Source organism: Pseudoliparis swirei, chromosome 7 (genome assembly GCF_029220125.1).
Source record: "Pseudoliparis swirei isolate HS2019 ecotype Mariana Trench chromosome 7, NWPU_hadal_v1, whole genome shotgun sequence".
NCBI classification, from domain to species: domain Eukaryota; kingdom Metazoa; phylum Chordata; class Actinopteri; order Perciformes; family Liparidae; genus Pseudoliparis; species Pseudoliparis swirei.
The window spans coordinates 30,268,147-30,290,673 of NC_079394.1; the positions used below are offsets into that span (position 1 = coordinate 30,268,147).

General features: G+C 46.9%; 3 protein-coding genes across 4 annotated transcripts; all 3 read left to right on the forward strand.

Moving 5' to 3' along the window:
• Positions 1-10: 10 nt before the first annotated feature.
• On the forward strand, positions 11-6,772 carry ppm1f (protein phosphatase, Mg2+/Mn2+ dependent, 1F). The gene is made up of 8 exons (XM_056418769.1): positions 11-110; positions 1,056-1,284; positions 3,061-3,191; positions 3,293-3,495; positions 4,130-4,318; positions 4,421-4,564; positions 4,633-4,726; positions 5,474-6,772. Exons 1-8 carry the CDS (start codon positions 62-64, stop codon positions 5,821-5,823), a joined length of 1,389 nt encoding a protein of 462 aa, XP_056274744.1. The 5' UTR covers positions 11-61; the 3' UTR covers positions 5,824-6,772.
• Positions 6,773-7,639: 867 nt separating this feature from the next.
• On the forward strand, positions 7,640-14,841 carry LOC130196626 (phosphatidylinositol 4-phosphate 5-kinase-like protein 1). Its single transcript, XM_056418906.1, has 10 exons — positions 7,640-7,723; positions 8,773-8,943; positions 9,021-9,065; positions 10,329-10,483; positions 11,015-11,139; positions 11,735-11,769; positions 11,859-11,914; positions 11,991-12,106; positions 12,175-12,337; positions 13,859-14,841. Exons 2-10 carry the CDS (start codon positions 8,773-8,775, stop codon positions 14,289-14,291), a joined length of 1,299 nt encoding a protein of 432 aa, XP_056274881.1. The 5' UTR covers positions 7,640-7,723; the 3' UTR covers positions 14,292-14,841.
• Positions 14,842-18,755: 3,914 nt separating this feature from the next.
• paxx (PAXX non-homologous end joining factor) lies at positions 18,756-22,181 on the forward strand. Of its 2 annotated transcripts, none has more exons than XM_056418489.1 (7): positions 18,756-18,888; positions 19,550-19,610; positions 19,678-19,727; positions 19,830-20,008; positions 20,244-20,288; positions 21,740-21,833; positions 21,996-22,181. In XM_056418489.1, the coding sequence occupies exons 1-7, from the start codon at positions 18,788-18,790 to the stop codon at positions 22,036-22,038; spliced, it is 573 nt and encodes a 190-aa protein (XP_056274464.1). In that variant the 5' UTR covers positions 18,756-18,787; the 3' UTR covers positions 22,039-22,181. The 2 variants fall into 2 exon arrangements, with proteins under 2 accessions (XP_056274464.1, XP_056274465.1); XM_056418490.1 differs by lacking the exon at positions 18,756-18,888 and adding an exon at positions 18,897-18,993.
• The last annotated feature ends 346 nt before the right edge of the window (positions 22,182-22,527 follow it).

Sequence of the window (22,527 nt, forward strand, 5' to 3'; positions counted from 1 at the left end):
TCCATGTACATGCACACACACACACACACACACACACACACACACACACACACACACACACATGTACACACACACAGGAGGTTCTGCTGCCGGCAGCTCTTCCAGCGCAGGTTCGTGTCTCTGTTTGCTTCCGGTTGTTCTGTTGGCGGGACGTCGCGCGGGGACGGGAGGTTCCGGTCGCGCGAGCTCCGGTAGCGCGAGCTCTCTTCTGAAGGGACCGAGCCGGGAATGAAGCTTGTTGCCTTAACGGTTCAGCCGCGAGGACTCCGTCCACCCCCGGAGGAGATCCGTGTGTACCGCGAACACAACCTGGTCTAACAGCGTAGAGTAGTCTTTGTGCCTGTATATAACCCTATGAAGATGTTCCTACAGGGATCCTTATCCTATAAAGATGTTCCTACGGGGGTCCTAACCCTATAAAGTTGTTCCTACAGGGGTCCTTATCCTATGAAGATGTTCCTAAGGGGTCCTAACTCTAAAAAACTGTTCCTAAGGGGTCCTAACCCAAAACATTTTTCCGAAGGAGTCCTAGCCCTATAAATATGTTCATATTCATATCACCAAAAGATAAAATAGTACAATGCTTGACTTGCTATCATAGATTTGGACTTACAAATATGTAACTAAATACTGTTATATCGATATTTTTATCGATATATATGTCATTTTAGAGCTTTTGAGACTTTGTCTCAAGAGTTTAACCTATAAATTAACCCTGTATCGGGTGAGGAACCATATATGGTCACTTCGTTTATGTTGATTTCCTACCTAAAAACTATTTTTTTAATGTCACAACAGTAAAACAGTATTGTTATGTCCTCCAATAGCACTGTAGCGTGGACATTTTACATTTAAAAGTATTTCAATGAGTGCCCAATAAAGGGTTGAACATTTGTTTTATACGTTCATTTTGTGGGTGTTTTAAAAGTGAACTGGTCCCTCCAAACCGAGCTCCTGCTGCCTCTGTCCCAGCCAGGTTTACATGTCGTCTGTGATGTGTGTTCTGCTTTAATTGACCACTCAGGGAACCTGAAGCCCACTTTCTCTCCCTCCAGGTCTCCACTCGGGACCCCCTGTTCCCCTGAGAGCCCACGGCAGCAGCATGGAGGAAGAGGAGGAGGAGGAGGAGGAGGCCCGGTCCTTCCTGGGCAGGTTTGTAGACGAGTTCCCCGCCGCGCTGGAGGACGGCGCTGCGCTCCCCGCCAGCCCTCTGAGCCGCAGAGTCACCCTGCAGGAGCTGCCCGGGGAGAGCCTGGAGCTGGGCCTCCGGCTGCTGGCGGCCAGGTACGACCCTCGCCGGGCTTCAGTGGCGTTCTGATTCGGCATCCCGTTTATCGAAATCCTCGCAAAAGGTTCGGTGTGCAACATGCCGGCTGCATTCCTCAGATTCCGGACAGCTCTGGTCTCGCCCCGCTCGGCTTCGCTGTTCAGACACGGAACGACAGTTTATACACGTGAGACCAGGAAGTACCCCCCCCCCCCCTCAGGATTATTTATGTTACAGTTCAGTAGATGTTCCATGTGATACACCCTGAACACACCCTGAATACACCCTGAACACACCATGAACACACCATGAACACACCCTGAACACACCATGAACACACCATGAACACCCTGAAGACACCCTGAACACACCATGAACACACCCTGAACACACCATGAACACACCATGAACACACCATGAACACCCTGAAGACACCATGAACACACCCTGAACACACCCTGAACGCACCATGAACGCACCCTGAAGACACCCTGAACACACCCTGAACACACCCTGAATACACCCTGAACACACCATGAACACACCATGAACACACCCTGAACACACCCTGAATACACCCTGAACACACCATGAACACACCCTGAACACACCCTGAATACACCATGAACACACCCTGAACACACCATGAATACACCCTGAACACACCATGAACACACCCTGAATACACCATGAATACACCCTGAACACACCCTGAATACACCCTGAACGCACCATGAACACACCATGAACACACCATGAACACCCTGAAGACACCATGAACACACCCTGAACGCACCATGAACACCCTGAAGACACCATGAACACACCCTGAACGCACCCTGAACACACCCTGAAGACACCATGAACACACCCTGAATACACCCTGAATACACCATGAATACACCCTGAACACACCATGAACACACCCTGAATACACCCTGAACACACCATGAACACACCATGAACACACCCTGAATACACCATGAATACACCCTGAACACACCATGAACACACCCTGAACACACCCTGAATACACCCTGAACACACCATGAAGACACCCATAACACCCTGAACACACCCTGAATACACCATGAACACACCCTGAACACACTGAACACACCCTGAACACACCCTGAATACACCATGAACACACCCTGAACACACTGAACACACCCTGAACACACCATGAACACACCATGAATACACCATGAACACACCATGAATACACCATGAATACACCCTGAACACACCATGAACGCACCCTGAACACACCATGAACACACCCTGAACACACCATGAATACACCCTGAACACACCATGAACACACCCTGAATACACCCTGAACACACCATGAACACACCCTGAACACACCATGAACACACCCTGAACACACCCTGAACGCACCATGAACACACCCTGAACACACCATGAACACACCCTGAACACACCATGAACGCACCCTGAACGCACCATGAAACATGTGATATTTGGCGTGTGCAGAAGGCAAAACGAGGATATCAAAGTAAGAAAAGGGTTGTGTGACTGTTTATGGTCATTCAGGTTGTGGACTACTGAACGAACAGTAGAACACGTCCTCTCCCCCCATTGGCTGGTCGTCTCCTCAGGAAGGCCTCATGTCCCGTCTGTACAAACACCATTGTCCTCTGCACTTCCTGTTTCCTTAGCGAAGCCTTTTTGTGCAACAGAAATGTCATTCGGTCCCGAGGGGCCTCCGTATCGCTGTACGGCGTCCGGTACCCATCATGCATCTCTGCTCGTCTCTGTGGGTTCAGGGGCGCTCCCGCCGGCCTCGGCGCCCTCCTGTGCCGGGCAGCGCTGACCCGGCTGCTGCAGAGCGACCTTTCACCTCTGCACTGCGCCCAGGAGGCCGGGGACCACCAGGAAGAGGAGCCGCCGGTCGTCTGTACGTCTTTACTCCGAGTCTCTCATCGGTAGTCTGACCCGATTGGTCGATGGGTTCGTGACATCATACATACGTGCTGACCCTTCCCCTCGTGTCCTCAGTGCTTCAGTCGGAGCCCGTCCAGCGTCTCTTCCTCAACGAGCTGATCGAGGTGGCGCTGGCGTGGCATCGGGCCCCCCCCCCGCGGCGCCCCTCCCCCCCGCGGTTCCTCCACTGCTCCGTTCACGCCATCAAGAACACCAGGAGGAAGATGGAGGACAAACACGTGGCCCTGACGGAGTTCGGCCAGCTGTTTGGAATCCAGGTACGAAGCTTTCCTGGAGCCGGGTGTTTCTCACCGGGCCGGCTGGATGAACATCTGTCTGTCTCCTCTGTCTCCTTTCTGTCTCCTCTCTGTCTCCTCTCTGTCTCCTCTCTGTCTCCTTTCTATCCTCTCTGTCTCCTCTCTGTCTCCTCTCTGTCTCCTCTCTGTCTCCTTTCTATCCTCTCTGTCTCCTCTGTCTCCTTTCTGTCTCCTCTCTGTCTCCTCTCTGTCTCCTTTCTATCCTCTCTGTCTCCTCTGTCTCATCTCTATCTCCTCTGTCTCCTTTCTGTCTCCTCTGTCTCCTTTCTGTCTCCTTTCTGTCTCCACTCTGTCTCCTCTGTCTCCTCTCTGTCTCCTTTCTGTCTCCTCTCTGTCTCCTTTCTATCCTCTCTGTCTCCTCTCTGTCTCCTCTCTATCCACTCTGTCTCCTCTCTATCCACTCTGTCTCCTCTGTCTCATCTCTATCTCCTCTGTCTCCTCTGTCTCCTCTCTATCTCCTCTGTCTCCTCTCTATCCACTCTGTCTCCTCTGTCTCATCTCTATCTCCTCTGTCTCCTCTCTATCCACTCTGTCTCCTCTGTCTCATCTCTATCTCCTCTGTCTCCTCCTTGTCTCTCCTGTCTCCTCTCTTCAGGGTGCAGGGTGTTGTGCGTACTACGCGGTGTTCGATGGCCACGGGGGGGTGGACGCTGCCTCCTACGCTGCCACTCACCTCCACGTCGCTCTGAGTGAACAGGAGACGCTGCAGAGCGACCCCAACGCAGCCTTCCAGATGGCCTTCAGGCACACGGACGACATGTTCAGGGGCAAGGCCAAGAGAGAGGTACCTGAACACACCATGAAGACACTCTGAACACACCCTGAACACACCCTGAATACACCCTGAATACACCCTTGAGGGCTCTGATCGGTCCATGTTGGTCAGCGCCTGCGGAGCGGCTCGACGGGCGTGGCGGTGCTGCTCCAGGGACCACAGCTGACCGTGGCCTGGCTGGGAGACTCTCAAGCAGTCCTGGTCCGAGAGGGACGAGCGGTGACCCTCATGGACCCCCATAAACCAGACCGAGAGGTGAGGATACCAGCGGCCAACCCACGGGTGAGTTGGTGAAGTCACATGATCTCTCCTCCACCAACCAGGATGAGAAACAGAGGATCGAGGACCTCGGGGGCTGCGTCACCTTCGTGGGATGCTGGCGGGTCAATGGCACCTACGCTGTGTCCAGAGCTCTGGGTGAGTCACAAAAACAACAACAACAGCATGTGTGTCTTTTGTTGTTGAAATATTAATTTCATCCTGACAGCAATCAATAAATCAATAAAACCGCCCAGTGACAAGATATTCAGAACCAATGTTAGCACGTTAGCTGAGCAATAACATCTTTTAATCTATCTTTATATAAGTATAGATTTGTTTCGCCACATTCTGTGACTACCTGGACTTACAGGTCACTCCCTGCATCCTTTACTTTGAGCTCACCTCATTGGCTGAAATCCTGGATGTCTTTAACGAGAGGCGTCACTAGGCTCAGTGAGAAAGCCAGCGCAGCAGCCTCCCCCAGGTCCTAGTGCACTAGGGATTCCATCGTTAAGTATGATGACGGGCTATTGGTGAATTTGAAGGAGGAGAAAACACACAAACTAAAGCTCCCTCTAGTGGACATGTAGGAAACCTGCATGATGAACGTTTTATTTAATTCAACTGATATTGAGTAAAGCTCCCTCTGGTGGACATTTAGGAAAACTACATGATGAATGTTTAATTTAATTGAACTGATATTGACTCCTGCTCCCCCTAGTGGACATTTAGGAAAACTACACAATGAATGTTTTATTAATTTAACTGATATTGAGTAAAGCTCCCCCTAGTGGACATTTAGGAAACCTGCATGATGAACAGTTTAATTTGATTGAACAGATATCTCTTTAAATTGAGAGTCTTTTAAATGTTCCTCTCATCAACACGCTCCTCCTCCCCCAGGGGACTTTGACCAGAAGCCCTACGTGTCTGGAGAAGCCGACTGCTCCACCACCCGGCTGTCGGGCGACGAGGACTACGTGCTGCTGGCGTGCGACGGCTTCTTCGATGCGGTCGACCCCTCGGAGGTCCCGCGCCTGGTCCTGGACGCCCTCCGTCAGCCCGCCGACCCCGAAGGAGACGCTCCGCCCGACCGGTCGCAGGACGCCGTGGGCCTGAGGGTCGCTCGGCGGCTGGTGTGCCACGCCAAAGCCGCCGGATCCAGTGACAACATCACCGTGATGCTGGTGTTCCTGCGCCCGCCGCCACAGCTTCTGGCCGCGAGCGCCGGAGCTGCACGGGAGGAGCAGTGACGGAGGAGGAGGTGCTCACACACCACTGTGCCAAGCTACTGATGCTAACAACACACACACACACACACTACAAGCACGATGCGAGCGTCCGATCATCTTTTAAATAAGAATTTGTGTGTGATTCTTTAATCAGTGTTCCTGTACGTGTTTTGTGAAGAGCTAACGCGAGTATCGCTAACATTTAAACTTCTGTTACATCACATTTGACTGATTTATTTATTCTTTTGGGGAAGCAGAGACGGCCTGACCTCTCTGAGCCGGTCAGTGTTAAAGGTCGAGAGTCTCTCGGATCCCGGCCCTTCAGATCAATTCTCTTTTTTCATCTTGAATTTTGGTTTCTGAATCCAAAGTTTAGCAAATTGCACCAACTGTCTGGACAAGGGAGAAAACGGAAGTTTGTTAAGTCACGCCCCTCCCTAGTTACCGTTGCTATGCTCTCACCATGGATACAGCATTGGAGGCGGGGCCTTCTTCATTCTGATCAAACTTGCTGACTGGGGTGCTTTAAGCAAATCCGGTTTGACTTCTGGTGGCCTCCTTCTATGTGGCTCCGCCTCTTTCTCTGTACCGCCCACCTCATTGGCCTCGCCTCCTATGTGGCCCCGCCTTCTCTGTGCCTCCTGCCCCATTGGCCCGCCTCCTTCTTTATGCCTCCTGCCTCAAGGCCTAGCCTCATTGGTCCGGCCTCGTGCCTCTGAGGCCCCGCCTCCTGCCTATGTGGCCCCGCCTCCTTCTCTGTGCCCCCTGCTGGTGGTCCTGCTGATGTCTATGTTATTTGGGACTGTACAAAATAAACTGAATTGAATTTAAATGTTTTTAATATTAATCTACAGCCTGTTTTAATCTTTATGCTGCATTAATACTTTAAATTTCTCATTTTGCACATCTCAACCATAAGGTCACTATGCATCGTCTGTATTACATTTTTAATAAAGATTTTTCAATTGCATGTCTTTGTGCACATTTAATTATAAATATAGTATTTATCAGTCTCTATTATTATAATTATTCTATTTTTAGAGGGAATGAGAAACTGCTGTAGTTTGTTTAGAATATATATTCAATGCTTTTGTTTTGAAGGACCAGTATAACTATGTAAACCTAACGAGGTAATGGATTATACATGTGAACATATATATATATATATATAGATGCGTTATTGTTATATCTTTAATTAATTTGCTCAGGATTTGGTGGTTTCTATAACATTTATTATCACATGCTAAATTAACATTGAGAATATAATATGTGTGTTAATATGAATAAGTCTAAATCCACACACATAAGGATATACATTAGATAAGATATATAACTTTATTAATCCCTAAGGTGTGTGCCAGAGTTTGATCAAAGCATACAACATAAAATGTATATATATGTATATATATATAAATGTAGATATATGTATATACATAAATATATATATGTATATATAAACGAATATATCTACATATATATGTAGATATGTGTATATATATATACATAAATAAATATATATGTGTATATATATAAGCAAATATATACATATATATGTATATATATATAAATATATATATGTATATATACACATAAATATATGTACACATATATAAATATATATTTATATACTGTATATACATTCATAAATATAGATGTTTTTGTATAAGAAGATATATACATAAATATGTATATATACATATATATATAAATAAAATTATATATATATGCTATATGTGGTGATTGGATATGTGTGTGTTAATCATGTGATGATGTCATGGTTTAATTGTTGGACCTTGTAGTTCCTCCTGTTGACACACCTTTCCCTGTACAGGTGCCACGCCCTCAGGGCTGCCTCACCTGTCTGGAATGTGGAGCTAGTGAGAGGAAGACGAGTGCACAGAGACGAAGCCCTCTGAACCAGGTAAGAGCTACTCTAGTACACCTGTGATTTACACCTGTGATTTACACCTGGGCTTCATGAGTGTGTGAGCCGGTTTCCGTGTCTCGGGTACAGCAGACGAACATGACCTCATCGTGAACTTATGCTTTGCTATAAATGCTATTTAATTACCAGCTGTTAAATATCCCCGTCCCCTCACGTCTGTTTACTTTAAATATCGTCAGATAACAACGTGACAAAAGGAGACAAACCATGTTTAAACATTAGATCCCGTTTATAAATGAAGCACGTCTGCAGGTAAAGGGGGAGGAGCCTCAGGGACCCTTTTGAAAACAAGAGGGAGCAGTGGAAATACCTGCTGGTTGAAGTTCTCGACTCTTTCTTGAACATTGTGTCGGCCTTTGTGACAGAAAGTGGGCGGAGCCAGTCGCCATGGTGATTCATTACAATCCTTATTTGGGGATTGGCCAGATATAATTACACAATATGTCAGTACTAATGTACGTTTTACTCTTTTATACACCTTAGAGGTAACTAATGTACTTTTTACCAATACCCAAATAAGTATTGTAACCAATGGTGACTGGCCCCGCCCACTTACTGTCCCAACGAGAGCAGGTGGAGGTGTTCCTCCCATCAGGAGCTACCATGTAGGATACCACCTGATGGGAGGAGCTAGGATGTAGGATACCACCTGATGGGAGGAGCCTCCATGTGAGGTAGCACCTGATGGGAGGAGCCTCCATGTGAGGTAGCACCTGATGGGAGGAGCTACCATGTGAGGTAGCACCTGATGGGAGGAGCCTCCATGTGAGGTAGCACCTGATGGGAGGAGCCTCCATGTGAGGTCGCACCTGATGGGAGGAGCTACCATGTGAGGTCGCACCTGATGGGAGGAGCCTCCATGTGAGGTCGCACCTGATGGGAGGAGCCTCCATGTGAGGTCGCACCTGATGGGAGGAGCCTCCATGTGAGGTCGCACCTGATGGGAGGAGCCTCCATGTGAGGTCGCACCTGTCCATCAGGACTAACGCCGTGGTTCCGTGACTCCCCGTCTGCTGGCGTCACAGATGGCAGACAGAAAAGTCGCCCGGCGACGCCGCTGGTGGCGTCTGCATCAGCGGTGGAGGATGATCGGCGTGTTCGAGGTCAACCAGGACAACGACTTCTACCATCTGACCTCCATGATCAAAGAAGGCATGCACGCCTCCATCCAGACCGCCGCGGACACGTCAGGACAGGTGAAGACACCTGCTTGTTCCTCCTGTGAGGTCAAAGGTCAGGGATGTCGTGTATTCACTCGTAAACACTTTCACAGGAGACGCCTGCAGCCGACGACGTCATGGTGGAGAGGAGTCACGAGGCAAGGAGACGCTCCATTGACCTTCATCTCCTTGGTTAACCCTTCATCTCTCCGTGGTTAACCCTTCGTCTCTCCGTGGTTAACCCTTCATCTCTCCGTGGTTAACCCTTCGTCTCTCCGTGGTTAACCCTTCGTCTCTCCGTGGTTAACCCTTCATCTCTCCGTGGTTAACCCTTCGTCTCTCCGTGGTTAACCCCTCATCTCTCCGTGGTTAACCCCTCATCTCTCCGTGGTTAACCCTTCGTCTCTCCTTGGTTAACCCCTCATCTCTCTGTGGTTAACCCTTCATCTCTCCATGGTTAACCCTTCATCTCTCCGTGGTTAACCCTTCATCTCTCCGTGGTTAACCCTTCATCTCTCCTTGGTTAACCCCTCATCTCTCTGTGGTTAACCCTTCATCTCTCCATGGTTAACCCTTCATCTCTCCGTAGTTAACCCTTCATCTCTCCGTGGTTAACCCTTCATCTCTCCGTGGTTAACCCTTCATCTCTCCGTGGTTAACCCTTCGTCTCTCCGTGGTTAACCCTTCGTCTCTCTCTGGTTAACCCTTCATCTCTCCGTGGTTAACCCCTCATCTCTCCATGGTTAACCCTTCGTCTCTCTCTGGTTAACCCTTCGTCTCTCTCTGGTTAACCCTTCGTCTCTCCGTGGTTAACCCTTCGTCTCTCTGTGGTTAACCCCTCATCTCTCCGTGGTTAACCCCTCGTCTCTCCGTGGTTAACCCTTCGTCTCTCCGTAGTTAACCCTTCGTCTCTCCGTGGTTAACCCTGCGTCTCTCTCTGGTTAACCCTTCATCTCTCCGTAGTTAACCCTTCGTCTCTCTCTGGTTAACCCTTCATCTCTCCGTGGTTAACCCCTCATCTCTCCATGGTTAACCCTTCGTCTCTCCGTGGTTAACCCTTCGTCTCTCCGTGGTTAACCCCTCGTCTCTCCGTGGTTAACCCTTCGTCTCTCCGTAGTTAACCCTTCGTCTCTCCGTGGTTAACCCTGCGTCTCTCTCTGGTTAACCCTTCATCTCTCCATGGTTAACCCTTCGTCTCTCTCTGGTTAACCCTTCATCTCTCCGTGGTTAACCCCTCATCTCTCCATGGTTAACCCTTCGTCTCTCCGTGGTTAACCCTTCGTCTCTCTCTGGTTAACCCTTCGTCTCTCCGTGGTTAACCCTTCGTCTCTCTCTGGTTAACCCTTCGTCTCTCCGTGGTTAACCCTTCGTCTCTCCGTGGTTAACCCTTCGTCTCTCCGTGGTTAACCCTTCGTCTTCAGGGCTTCACCATGCAGACGTTTGCAGCGCCGCTGTTCGCTGCAGTGAGGCGTTCACTGGACATCACAGAGCAGGAATATACAGACTCCCTCTGCTCGGAGGAATGCTACCTGCAGTTCGTGAGCAACTCCAAGAGCAAGGCCGACTTCTTCATCACGTGAGCATCGAACTACACAACTACACACATCTACACAACTACACACATCTACAACTACACACATCTACACATACACACATCTACACATACACACATATACACAACTACACACATATACACAACTACACACATCTACAACTACACACATCTACACATCCACACATATACACAACTACACACATATACACAACTACACACATATACACAACTACACACATCTACAACTACACACATCTACACATATACACAACTACACACAAATACACAACTACACACATCTACAACTACACACATCTACACATCCACACATATACACAACTACACACATATACACAACTACACACATCTACAACTACACACATCTACACATCCACACATATACACAACTACACACATATACACAACTACACACATATACATAACTACACACCATCTACACACATCTTAATATATATTTGTTGTCATCGGACATGAAAGAAAGTGTTGAACATTTCCACATTCTTCACTCTTGAGTCTGTTTCTTGTTTTTAGGAACGACAAGAGGTTCTTCCTGAAGACCCAGAGCCAGCGCGAGGTCCGGTTCCTCCTGTCCAACCTGGAGGCCTACATGGACCACCTGGAGAAATACCCCCATTCCCTGATAGTGAGGTTTCTAGGTAAGAGGTGACGCCTCCACAGGGATGAAGCGTAATACCCCATGTAGTGTTGAAACTAGAGATTAAAAAAGAACATATTTTTAGAGGACACCAAAGAAGATTGAATTTCGATACCTACAATGAGTTATAGATAGAGTTAATATGGTACTACAAGCTCTCTAGTGGGGTAATATGGTACTACAAGCTCTCTAGTGGGGTAATATGGTACTACAAGCTCTCTAGTGGGGTAACATGGTACTACAAGCTCTCTAGTGGGGTAACATGGTACTACAAGCTCTCTAGTGGGGAAACATGGTACTACAAGCTCTCTAGTGGGGTAACATGGTACTACAAGCTCTCTAGTGGGGTAATATGGTACTACAAGCTCTCTAGTGGGGTAACATGGTACTACAAGCTCTCTATTGGGGTAACATGGTACTACAAGCTCTCTAGTGGGGAAACATGGTACTACAAGCTCTCTAGTGGGGTAACATGGTACTACAAGCTCTCTAGTGGGGTAATATGGTACTACAAGCTCTCTAGTGGGGTAATATGGTACTACAAGCTCTCTCTATATAAAATGCCCAACATAACCATTGTCCTTTTAACTTTGCAGGTGTCCACAGGATTGTAATCCCTAATCAAATGAAGGTGTTCTATCAACATAATAACTATCAGGTAAACACATCCAGTTCCATCCGTAGACACCAGGACTCACACTGCCGTCTGTCTGCTCTCAGAAGTACTTCATCGTGATGCAGAGTGTGTTCTACCCCGATGAGAGGATCAACATCAGGTACACAGCGTCCATGTTTCAGCTGTGTGGATGAACGTCATGGTTGTGTGAACTCTGTGACCTTTGTGTGGCACAGATACGACATTAAAGGCTGTGAGGTCGGGAGGTGGACTGACCCGAAAACCACCGGGGGCAAACAAGTCCTGAAGGTCCTGAAGGACAATAACTTTGAAGGGCAGTCGATTGCTTTAGGTAAGTGCTCCTTACGCATGTCTGTAGTCTTACTTATGATGCTCCAACACTAACTGCTGCTGCTTTAGGTCCAGAAACTTCCTGGTTTGCCCACCAGGTGAAGGTGGACGCTGAGTTCCTCCGTGGGCTCAATGTGCTGGACTACAGTCTCCTGCTGGCCCACCAGCCGCTGCACAGAGACGAGCTGGAGGGGAAACACTCCCTGGCCAACCTGGTTGTGCGCACCACGAAGTAGGTCCTACGAGTGGGGGATACGTCCTGGGGCATTTCCTGATGTCTAATTTGCGCAATATGGTACTATGAGCTCTCTAGTGGGGTAACATGGTAATATGAGCTCTCAAGTGGGGTAACATGGTACTACAAGCTCTCTAGTGGGGTAACATGGTACTACAAGCTCTCAAGTGGGGTAACATGGTTCTACAAGCTCTCTAGTGGGGTAATATGGTACTACAAGCTCTCTTATTTTGTTAGTTGGGTATAGAAGAAGTTTGACGTACTCGTGGAAAGCTTTAAATGAAATACGGCCATCTTAGTTGATGATAAGATGTCCCGTGAGCATAAAGACAGGAATCAGCTGGTGTCTCTCAACTGTCTTAAAGCCTGCTAACTCTATGAAAGCTCACCAATCGACCAATCAGAGGGCGCTATATAGGCTGGCCAGAGGGGAGTGTTCAGCATCAGCCTATCACACCAAGATGGCCCCCCAAAGTCTTCCCTAGCTCAGATGCCACGTCAATTGTTTTGTCCATCACTTAACTAGCGTTCAAAGGTTTGGTGTCACACAGAAAATTTTGTGTTTTCCATGAAAACTCTCACTTTTATTTATCAAATATATTGCAGAAAGAATTTAAAATATAGTCAAGACATTGACGAGGTTATAAATAATGATTTATATTGTCAATATTAATGTAGTTCTTGTTGTGGCTCAAAGGAAGGCCAGTTTTATAGCTTTCTCTCAGAAGCATAACTGTTTTCAGCTGCGCTCACATAAAAAGGGTTTAAAGGGTTTTCTACCGCTCCGCTAGTCTTCTAAGGCGATAACACAAAGTACCATTAAAACACTGGAGATGGGCCTCTATACACCTCTGTAGAGCGTTAGGGTTAACCCTAACTTTAACCCTCTATACACTATGTAGAGCGTTAGGGTTAACCCTAACTTTAACCCTCTATACACTATGTAGAGCGTGAGGGTTAACCCTAACTTTAACCCTCTATACACTATGTAGAGCGTGAGGGTTAACCCTAACTTTAACCCTCTATACACTATGTAGAGCGTGAGGGTTAACCCTAACTTTAACCCTCTATACACCTCTGTAGAGCATGAGGGTTAACCCTAACTTTAACCCTCTATACACTATGTAGAGTGTTAGGGTTAACCCTAACTTTAACCCTCTATACACTATGTAGAGTGTTAGGGTTAACCCTAACTTTAACCCTCTATACACTATGTAGAGCGTTAGGGTTAACCCTAACTTTAACCCTCTATACACTATGTAGAGCGTTAGGGTTAACCCTAACTTTAACCCTCTACACACCTATGTAGAGACTTCATTAAACACCAGAGAATAGTCATTTACACATTAAGTATGTAGAGAGAGTATTTATGATTTAATGTTATCTTCATTGGAAAAAACTGTGCTTTGAAAAATAAGAAAATGTCTAAGTTTTTTCAGCCAGATCTTTGTTGACCTTCTGCCTTTCTGTGAAAACCTAGTTGTGTGTTAAGTGGATTATTCTCTGTCTTTCCCGGAGGTCTGTGGATTTAGCCGACAGTCCCACCGAGTCAACCCCCCCCACCGCTACTCTCCTGAGCGGGACCGTGGGTGGGGCCACGTCCGGTCCCACAGGAAGGCCTCTGGCAGCAGCTGAGGGGCCCGATGAGGGGATTCCCCTCCAGGAGATCAACCCCCTACACGATGGAACCAGCACGGACACAGACATGCAGGAGTTCCTCGAGCATCACCGCCGGCTGCTGCCCAACTGCAAAAATGCGATCCACGTGATAGACGGGCCCGACCGGCGCCACTTTGTGGGCATCATAGACATTTTCACCGTCTACGGCATTAAGAAGAAACTGGAGAATCTGTGGAAATGTCTCCGGTTCCCAGGCAGGGACTTCTCCACAGTCCGGCCCTCCAGATACTCAGACCGGTTCTGCCAGTGGATTCAGGACCACTGTGAGTGACTCCACTAAGACCACATGACATACCCCGAATGTACAACCCACACTTTCAATTTAATTAAATTCAGTTTATTTTGTATAGCCCAATATCACAAATTACAACCTCCCCTCAGGGAGCTTTACAATCTGTACACATACGACATCCCTGACCTTTGACCTCACATCGGATAATAAATAATGATAAGGGTTCCAGGGTTAATTAATAAATGGATACATAATTGATTCGCATACATAGAAACCTTGTCCGTGATGTTGGCAGATTTAGGAGAGGAACTTCCTGTCACCTCCCGTGTGCTTCCTGTTTTATTTTGAAGTCCTTGTCCCTGGCGTCCTCTTGTTTCCCTGCACTTCCTGTCCCTGTGATGGTCTTCCCCGTGTCGCCTGGTTCATTCACTGTAAGCCCCGCCCTCATTGGTTCCACCTGTGTCTCGTTCCCCTGTGTGTTTAGAAACGTGACACAACGTGACACTCCCATTGCTATTGGTTTATTATGTATTTCAAGTCTTTCAGTTGAGTTTGCCTCTTTCTTTTTATACATAAACTGTGTTTTATGCATCTGGAAATGTTTTTAAAAATCCAACTTGAAATACCTTTAAAACCTCCAATGGTTTATTCCTTTACATCCAGTCACCATACAGAAGCAGGTTCTGTCTACAGAAGATGTTTCAAGGTACTAAGAGCCCTCTAGTGGGGTAATATGGTACTACAAGCTCTCTAGTGGGGTAACATGGTACTACAAGCTCTCTAGTGGGGTAACATGGTACTACAAGCTCTCTAGTGGGGTAACATGGTACTACAAGCTCTCTAGTGGGGTAATATGGTACTACAAGCTCTCTAGTGGGGTAACATGGTACTACAAGCTCTCTAGTGGGGTAATATGGTACTACAAGCTCTCTAGTGGGGCAATATGGTACTACAAGCTCTCTAGTGGGGTAACATGGTACTACAAGCTCTCTAGTGGGGTAACATGGTACTACAAGCTCTCTAGTGGGGTAACATGGTACTACAAGCTCTCTAGTGGGGTAATATGGTACTACAAGCTCTCTAGTGGGGTAACATGGTACTACAAGCTCTCTAGTGGGTAATATGGAACTACAAGCTCTCTAGTGGGGTAACATGGTACTACAAGCTCTCTAGTGGGGTAATATGGTACTACAAGCTCTCTAGTGGGGTAACATGGTACTACAAGCTCTCTAGTGGGGTAATATGGTACTACAAGCTCTCTAGTGGGGTAATATGGTACCACAAGCTCTCTAGTGGGGCAATATGGTACTACAAGCTCTCTAGTGGGGTAATATGGTACTACAAGCTCTCTAGTGGGGTAACATGGTACTACAAGCTCTCTAGTGGGGTACTATGGAACTACAAGCTCTCTAGTGGGGTAACATGGTACTACAAGCTCTCTATTCAATTCAATTCAGTTTATTTGTATAGCCCAATTTCACAAATTACAAATTTGTCTCGGAGTGCTTTACAATCTGTACACATAGACATCCCTGCCCCAAAACCTCACATCGGACCAGGAAAAACTCCCAAATAACCCTTCAGGGGAAAAAGGAAGAAACCTGCAGGAGAGCAACAGAGGAGGATCCTCTCCAGGATGGACAGATGCAATAGATGTAATGTGTACAGATGGACAGATTTAGAGTTAAAATACATTCAATGAATATGACAGAGTGTATGAATAGTTCATAGTAGGCATATTCCACGATGGAGACCTCCACGATCCATCAGGCAGATGGCGGTGGTTAGGAGGAGTGGGCGGAGTCTCAACTGTGGGCGGAGTCTCAACAGGACACTGGCGTAGTCATGTGCAGGAATTCCACGACCCAGACCTCGATGATCCATCAGGCAGATGGGATCTATGCCGTCTCATAGGGTCCGATGACCCCATGAGACGTGAAGTCAAAAGGACTCCAGGGAGAAAGCAGAGTTAGTAATGTGTGATTGAGAGATGAAAATTCATCCTTAAGGAGAGAAAAGAGGAGATAGGTACTCAGTGCATCCTAAAACGTCCCCGGCAGCTATAAGCCTATAGCAGCATATCAAGGGGCTGGACCAGGTGAACCTGATTCAGCCCTAACTATAAGCTCTGTCAAAGAGGAAGGTCTTAAGTCTACTCTTAAGCGAGGTGACTGTGTCTGCCTCCCGGACTGAAATTGGAAGCTGGGTCCATAAAGAGGAGCTTGATAACTAAAGGCTCTGGCTCCCATTCTACTTTTAAGACTCTAGGAACTACAAGTAGTCCCGCATTTAGTGAGCGTAGCTCTCTAGTGGGGCAATATGGTACTACAAGCTCCTTAAGATATGATGGTGCATCACCAATCAAGGCTTTGTCGTTAAGAAGAATTTTAAAAGTGATTCTTGATTTTACTGGGAGCCAGTGCAGAGCAGCTAGTGCAGGAGTGATGTGATCTCTTTTCTTAGTTTTAGTGAGAACACGAGCTGCAGCATTCTGGATCAACTGGAGGGACCTAAGAGATTTATTAGAGCAGCCTGATAATAAGGAGTTGCAGTAATCCAGTCTCAAGTAACGACAGCGTGAACCAATTTTCTGCATCTTTTGAGACAAGATGTGCCTGATTTTTGAAATATTACGTAGATGAAAGAATGCAGTCCTTGAGATTTGCTTTACGTGGGAGTTAAAGGACAAGTCCCAATCAAAGATAACGCCAAGATTCTTTACAGTGGTGTTGGATGCCAGGGCAATGCCGTCTACAGAATCCACATCACCAGATAATTGATCTCTGAGGTGCTCAGGGCCAATTAAAATTACTTTGGTTTTGTCTGAGTTTAACATCAAGAAGTTGCAGGTCATCCATGTTTTATGTCTTTAAGACATGCTTGAATTTTACCGAGTTGGTTGCTCTCCTCTGGTTTTATCGATAAATATAGTTGAGTATCATCTGCATAACAATGAAAGTTTATGGAGTGTTTCCTGATAATATTGCCCAAAGGAAGCATGTATAAGGTAAATAAAATTGGTCCAAGCACAGAACCTTGTGGAACTCCGTGATTAACGTTGGTGGTTATCGAGCGTCATCGTTTACAAATACAAACTGAGATCGATCTGATAAATAGGATTTAAACCAAATTAGTGCCGTGCCTGAAATGCCAATCGACTGCTCCAGTCTCTGTAACAGGATGTCATGGTCAATGGTGTGGAATGCAGCACTAAGGTCTAACAAGACCAGGACAGAGAGGAGTCCTTTATCTGCTGCCATTAAGAGGTCATTTGTAATTTTCACCAGTGCCGTCTCGGTGCTGTGGTGTTTTCTAAATCCTGATTGAAATTTCTCAAATAAACTATTTTGATGTAGAAAGTCGCACAACTGATTTGCGACCACTTTCTCAAGGATCTTGGAGAGGAAGGGGAGGTTAGAGATCGGTCTGTAGTTAGCCAACACCTCTGGATCCAGAGTGGGCTTCTTCAGGAGAGGTTTAATAACAGCCACCTTGAAGGAGTGTGGTACGTGGCCTGTTAGCAGAGACACATTGATAATATCTAATAGAGAGCCGCCAATTAAAGGCAAAACGTCTTTAAGCAGCCTCGTCGGGATGGGGTCCAAGAGACAGGTAGACGTGTTCGAAGTAGAAACCGTTGAAGATAATTGGTCACGGTTGATGGGAGAAAAGCCCTCTAGTGGGGTAACATGGTACTACAAGCTCTCTAGTGGGGTAATATGGTACTACAAGCTCTCTAGTGGGGTAACATGGTACTACAAGCTCTCTAGTGGGGTAATATGGTACTACAAGCTCTCTAGTGGGGTAACATGGTACTACAAGCTCTCTAGTGGTGTAATATGGTACTACAAGCTCTCTAGTGGGGTAACATGGTACTACAAGCTCTCTAGTGGGGTAACATGGTACTACAAGCTCTCTAGTGGAGTAATATGGTACTACAAGCTCTCTAGTGGGGTAACATGGTACTACAAGCTCTCTAGTGGTGTAACATGGTACTACAAGCTCTCTAGTGGGGTAACATGGTACTACAAGCTCTCTAGTGGGGTAACATGGTACTACAAGCTCTCTAGTGGGGTAACATGATACTACAAGCTCTCTAGTGGTGTAACATGGTACTACAAGCTCTCTAGTGGGGTAATATGGTACTACAAGCTCTCTAGTGGGGTAATATGGTACTACAAGCTCTCTAGTGGGGTAATATGGTACTATAGGACTAAAGAGGGTATCACTAAACTGTACACAAAGGAACAGACTGATACACACCGGCTGCTAACTGTGGAGTAAAAGAAGGTGTTGCTCTGCGAGGCAGAGAGACAAAGCGTGATGACGTCATCAGAGAGGCTGGACCGGAACCGGTCTGGTCGGGTACTGTGAACAGAAGCACTGATATATCCGGGTTCACGAGCTGTAACACTCCTGAACAGCAGGGGGCGGTGTGCAGCCCGAGCTGTTCACAGCGTGAGAAGAGAAGAAGAAGCACACGCGCGTTCCTTCTTTTTGAGCCTCGTCGGCCGCCGTCGAGTCAGGAAGTAAACATGGACGGGTCGCCTCGGTCCTACTGCAGCCTGTGGGACGCACAGAAGCGGAACCGGTTCCTCTGCTACACGCGCACGGAACCGGGAACATGGAACCTCTGGTGAGTCCAACAAGAACACAAACTAAGAGCCAAGACACGCGACGAGCTCGACCGGAAGGAAGAGAACTTCAAGAAGGCGTCAGGCTGCTATGTATGACGTATGATGTATGTATGACGTATTAATGTCTGTATAATGTTTGTATATATGTCTGATGATGTATGTATGATGTATTTATGTTTGTATGACGTATGTATGATGTATGTATGATGTATGTATGTATGACGTATGTATGATGTATGTATGATGTATGTATGTATGACGTATGTATGATGTATGTATGATGTATGTATGATGTATGTATGATGTATGTATGATGTATGTATGTATGACGTATGTATGATGTATGTATGATGTATGTATGATGTATGTATGATGTATGTATGTATGACGTATGTATGATGTATGTATGATGTATGTATGACGTATGTAGAGGCGTGGGCCCGTCTGTGCCCTTTAGAGAGCATGCTAAGGATAGCATGGTTCATGTCAAGGGGTGGACACAATAATATGAACACATGTAATCCATGTTATTGAGTCCACTGATGACCTGTTGGTCAGGTGTGTGTTGACCTGTTGACCCTTTGACCTGTGGAAGGTGTTTATTCTCCACGTCATGTGTGTGTGACTCTTCGTCACCTCGTTGTTGTTCCTCTCCTGCAGTTTGACAGACGCAGCCGATGTTTGGAGCACGCAGGGCGGCGACGCCGCGTGGAGCCAGTTTGTAAGTCACACCCCCCACGGCGGACCCACTTGGTTCCTTCCATGTTCGTAACGGTATGTTTGTTTAGAGACGGCGGCTGGCCTGGAGCTCCCCAGAGGAGTGTATTCTAAACCTCAGGTGAGGTTGTGAATCCTCTCGACCCGCTTTGAGGAACATCGCGAGGTCGTGAATCACCGTCGAGCCACGAGCGAGGATGACTCTTCTTCCCGCCTCCGTCAGGTCGGCCGGGGGGAGAGGGGGCGGGTCGGTTGCGGTGCGTGACGCCGGTGCGGAACTCCAGGTGAGCTCCGGTCCAGGAGACCAGAACCTGACCCTGTCCAGACTGGACGGCCCGCTGGCTGCAGCGGAGCTGAAGGAGCTGCTGTTCAAGATGGCCGACCGCCTCGCCCAGCCTGAAGGTACGTGCTCTTTCTTCTTCTGTGGTTTCACATCACAGGATTACATGTGTCTACAATGTACCGTCTCAAAGGGTTGATAATGACTGTGGCAGCTGTGGAGGTGTGGTCTCTAATTGGCCTCAGCAGCTGGCTGATCAGACAGCTGCTGAGGCCAATTAGAGGCCACAATAACCAATCGGCTCAAAAATGGTGCTTGAATGTCTCATAAGGACTTTATTGTCTTTCCTCCTGACAGGTGGATCTCCTGTCAGTCCAGTGAAAAGTCACCAAAGGTCCACAGGTATGTTCCTAAAGCTGGAGACCAAAGGGTGCTCAGTGGAGAGCTGGGTGGGCCCTCAGAGGACCGGCGGCTCGTCCATGTCGTTGTGTCCTTAACCCCCAGAATGCTCTGTGAACGTGTGAATGACGACATGTAGGGTTAAAAAAAGATACAAATACTTTTCGGTTTCAAAGGCCTCTTCTGGTGTTTTTAGACTAAAGATCTCTAAATGTCAGTTTTCAGAATATATACTTGATTTAAACATTATAAAGTATCTATTTTGCCATTTGAAACACAATTATTTGAATTTATTCAAATTTATGGCCAGAAAACCCCAAAAGCTGCTTTATTTCCCATAATTACCTTCGCATTGAAAATGCCGGAAGGTTATGTTTTGATCGCCATTTATTTATTTATTTATTTGTATGTGTTATTCAAAACTCAAAAGTATTGAACCGAATCGCATGCAATTTGGTGGGATGATTGTTTATTATCCGGGGACCAGTTGATTCGATTTTGGGATCGATCGGGTCAAAGGTCAAGGTCAAAGGTCATGAACAGGTCAAAATCTTTAGAACTCAAAAAGTATTGAACCGAATCGCATGAAATTTGGTGGGATGATTGTTTATTATCCGGGGACCAGTTGATTAGATTTTGGGATCGATCGGGTCAAAGGTCATGAACAGGTCAAATCTTCTTGAATCACATGGAATTTGGTGGGATGATTGGTTATTATCCGGGGACCATTTGATTAGATTTTGGGATCAATCGGGTCAAAGGTCAAGGTCATGGAAAGGTCAAAATCTTTTTTTTACCATAGCACGATACATTTTTGTCCAATTGGCATGCAACTAATGCCAAAATGTTCATAATTCAATGCCCAATCTTGTGATATGCGAAGGTATGCGCTCTACCGAGTGCCCATTCTAGTTAAAAATATGTTTTTGGACTAAAGTTAAGCTAAACCTCAGAGCGCCGCGTGGATATCACCACTGGAGCGCAGTGCAGCTCCAGTCCACCAGGGGGCAGTACTGCACCTCATCGTGCTCCCTGAGGTTGTGGACCTGCCTCTCCACAGGAAGTCTCATCGTTGGCTTTAGTGTTGTGTGCAAACTTCACACCAGAGTTCAGGGTCAGAGGTGACCTCCGTTAGCTGGTTGGAACTGGTTCTTGGGCCAGAACCAGGAGGCCGTCGGGCCCAGCTGGGTCTGGCCGGTCCCCTGGAGGCTCCCTTGTCAGCTTCCTTGTCGGCTCCCTTGTCCCCTTCCTTGTCAGCTCCTTTCCTCGTCGGCTCCCTCGTCGGCTCACCTCCTCGCCCGTCCAGGCTTCCTGCTTCCTGATTTTGGTTCCTCTGGCCTCCTGATGGTCTCTTCCCTTCCTGTGGTGTTGGTGTTCTCCGGTCCTCCTCGGTTTGGGGATCTTAAGGTTTCTGGGGGACAGGAAGTGAGACATGCCGTTGCTCTTCTCTCTAGACTTTGAACCCCAGCTGCAGCTGAGCTGCGCTCCGTCAGCGGTGATGAAGAAACGTCTTCCGGGAGCTTCTCTCGTGAACCCGGGAACCAAAAGGTTGGAGGACTTGTCTCTTCATCCTCTTCTTCTCAGAGGACTTCAGGATTTAGTCTTATTGATGTATTCTTTGGTCATATTTAGTATCAGTTGTGATGTAATAAACTTGTCTTTGAGAACCAGATGGTACATCCCATGTGTTCTGACCTCTGACCTCTTTAGAGCGCGGCAGGCGACCGGCGTGGCCTTCGATGATGAAGATTGATGAAGATGATGAATGTGCTCTAAATCGACGAACAACGTTATCATGACGCTTTTTAAAATCTCAGCATTTCTGTGAATGGTATTTTAATCTGTAAATGAAATAAATGAGTTGCAAGACGTGTGTGTGTGTGACAACAGAAACAAGTTCTCCTGGTTATTAGTTCATATTTCATCAATATGGCTCAACGCTATGACATCATTCACACACTGATGGGAGGAGCTTAGGTTCAACCAGCCAATCAGGACTGACACGCTGTAGACATCGGGGAGACTTTTGGGGTTAAGCTGCTGTGTTTACATCCCAAAAGATATTCATAAATACAAATAAAATATATGGAAAAATTAAATAAATTTGAAATATTACTTTTTTGATTTTCTACAGCTGAGTTATCTCTTTATTATATTGAGTTACCCCATAATATATACGTATGAGTTTGTTCCTGGAAGTTTTATTTTATAATAATTAAAATATTCCAGTAAACTCGTCCAG

Bases quoted from the DNA above. Each gene is read 5' to 3' on its own strand.
- ppm1f (XM_056418769.1), top strand. From the start codon at position 62: ATGTACACACACACAGGAGGTTCTGCTGCCGGCAGCTCTTCCAGCGCA. The intron at 111-1,055 runs GTTCGTGTCTCT...CTCTCCCTCCAG, and splicing joins CGGCAGCTCTTCCAGCGCAG to GTCTCCACTCGGGACCCCCT. The intron at 4,319-4,420 runs GTACCTGAACAC...CATGTTGGTCAG, and splicing joins GGGGCAAGGCCAAGAGAGAG to CGCCTGCGGAGCGGCTCGAC.
- LOC130196626 (XM_056418906.1), top strand. From the start codon at position 8,773: ATGGCAGACAGAAAAGTCGCCCGGCGACGCCGCTGGTGGCGTCTGCAT. The intron at 8,944-9,020 runs GTGAAGACACCT...ACACTTTCACAG, and splicing joins CCGCGGACACGTCAGGACAG to GAGACGCCTGCAGCCGACGA. The intron at 12,338-13,858 runs GTAGGTCCTACG...TCTTTCCCGGAG, and splicing joins CTGGTTGTGCGCACCACGAA to GTCTGTGGATTTAGCCGACA.
- paxx (XM_056418489.1), top strand. From the start codon at position 18,788: ATGGACGGGTCGCCTCGGTCCTACTGCAGCCTGTGGGACGCACAGAAG. The intron at 19,611-19,677 runs GTAAGTCACACC...ATGTTTGTTTAG, and splicing joins ACGCCGCGTGGAGCCAGTTT to AGACGGCGGCTGGCCTGGAG. The intron at 19,728-19,829 runs GTGAGGTTGTGA...CGCCTCCGTCAG, and splicing joins GAGTGTATTCTAAACCTCAG to GTCGGCCGGGGGGAGAGGGG.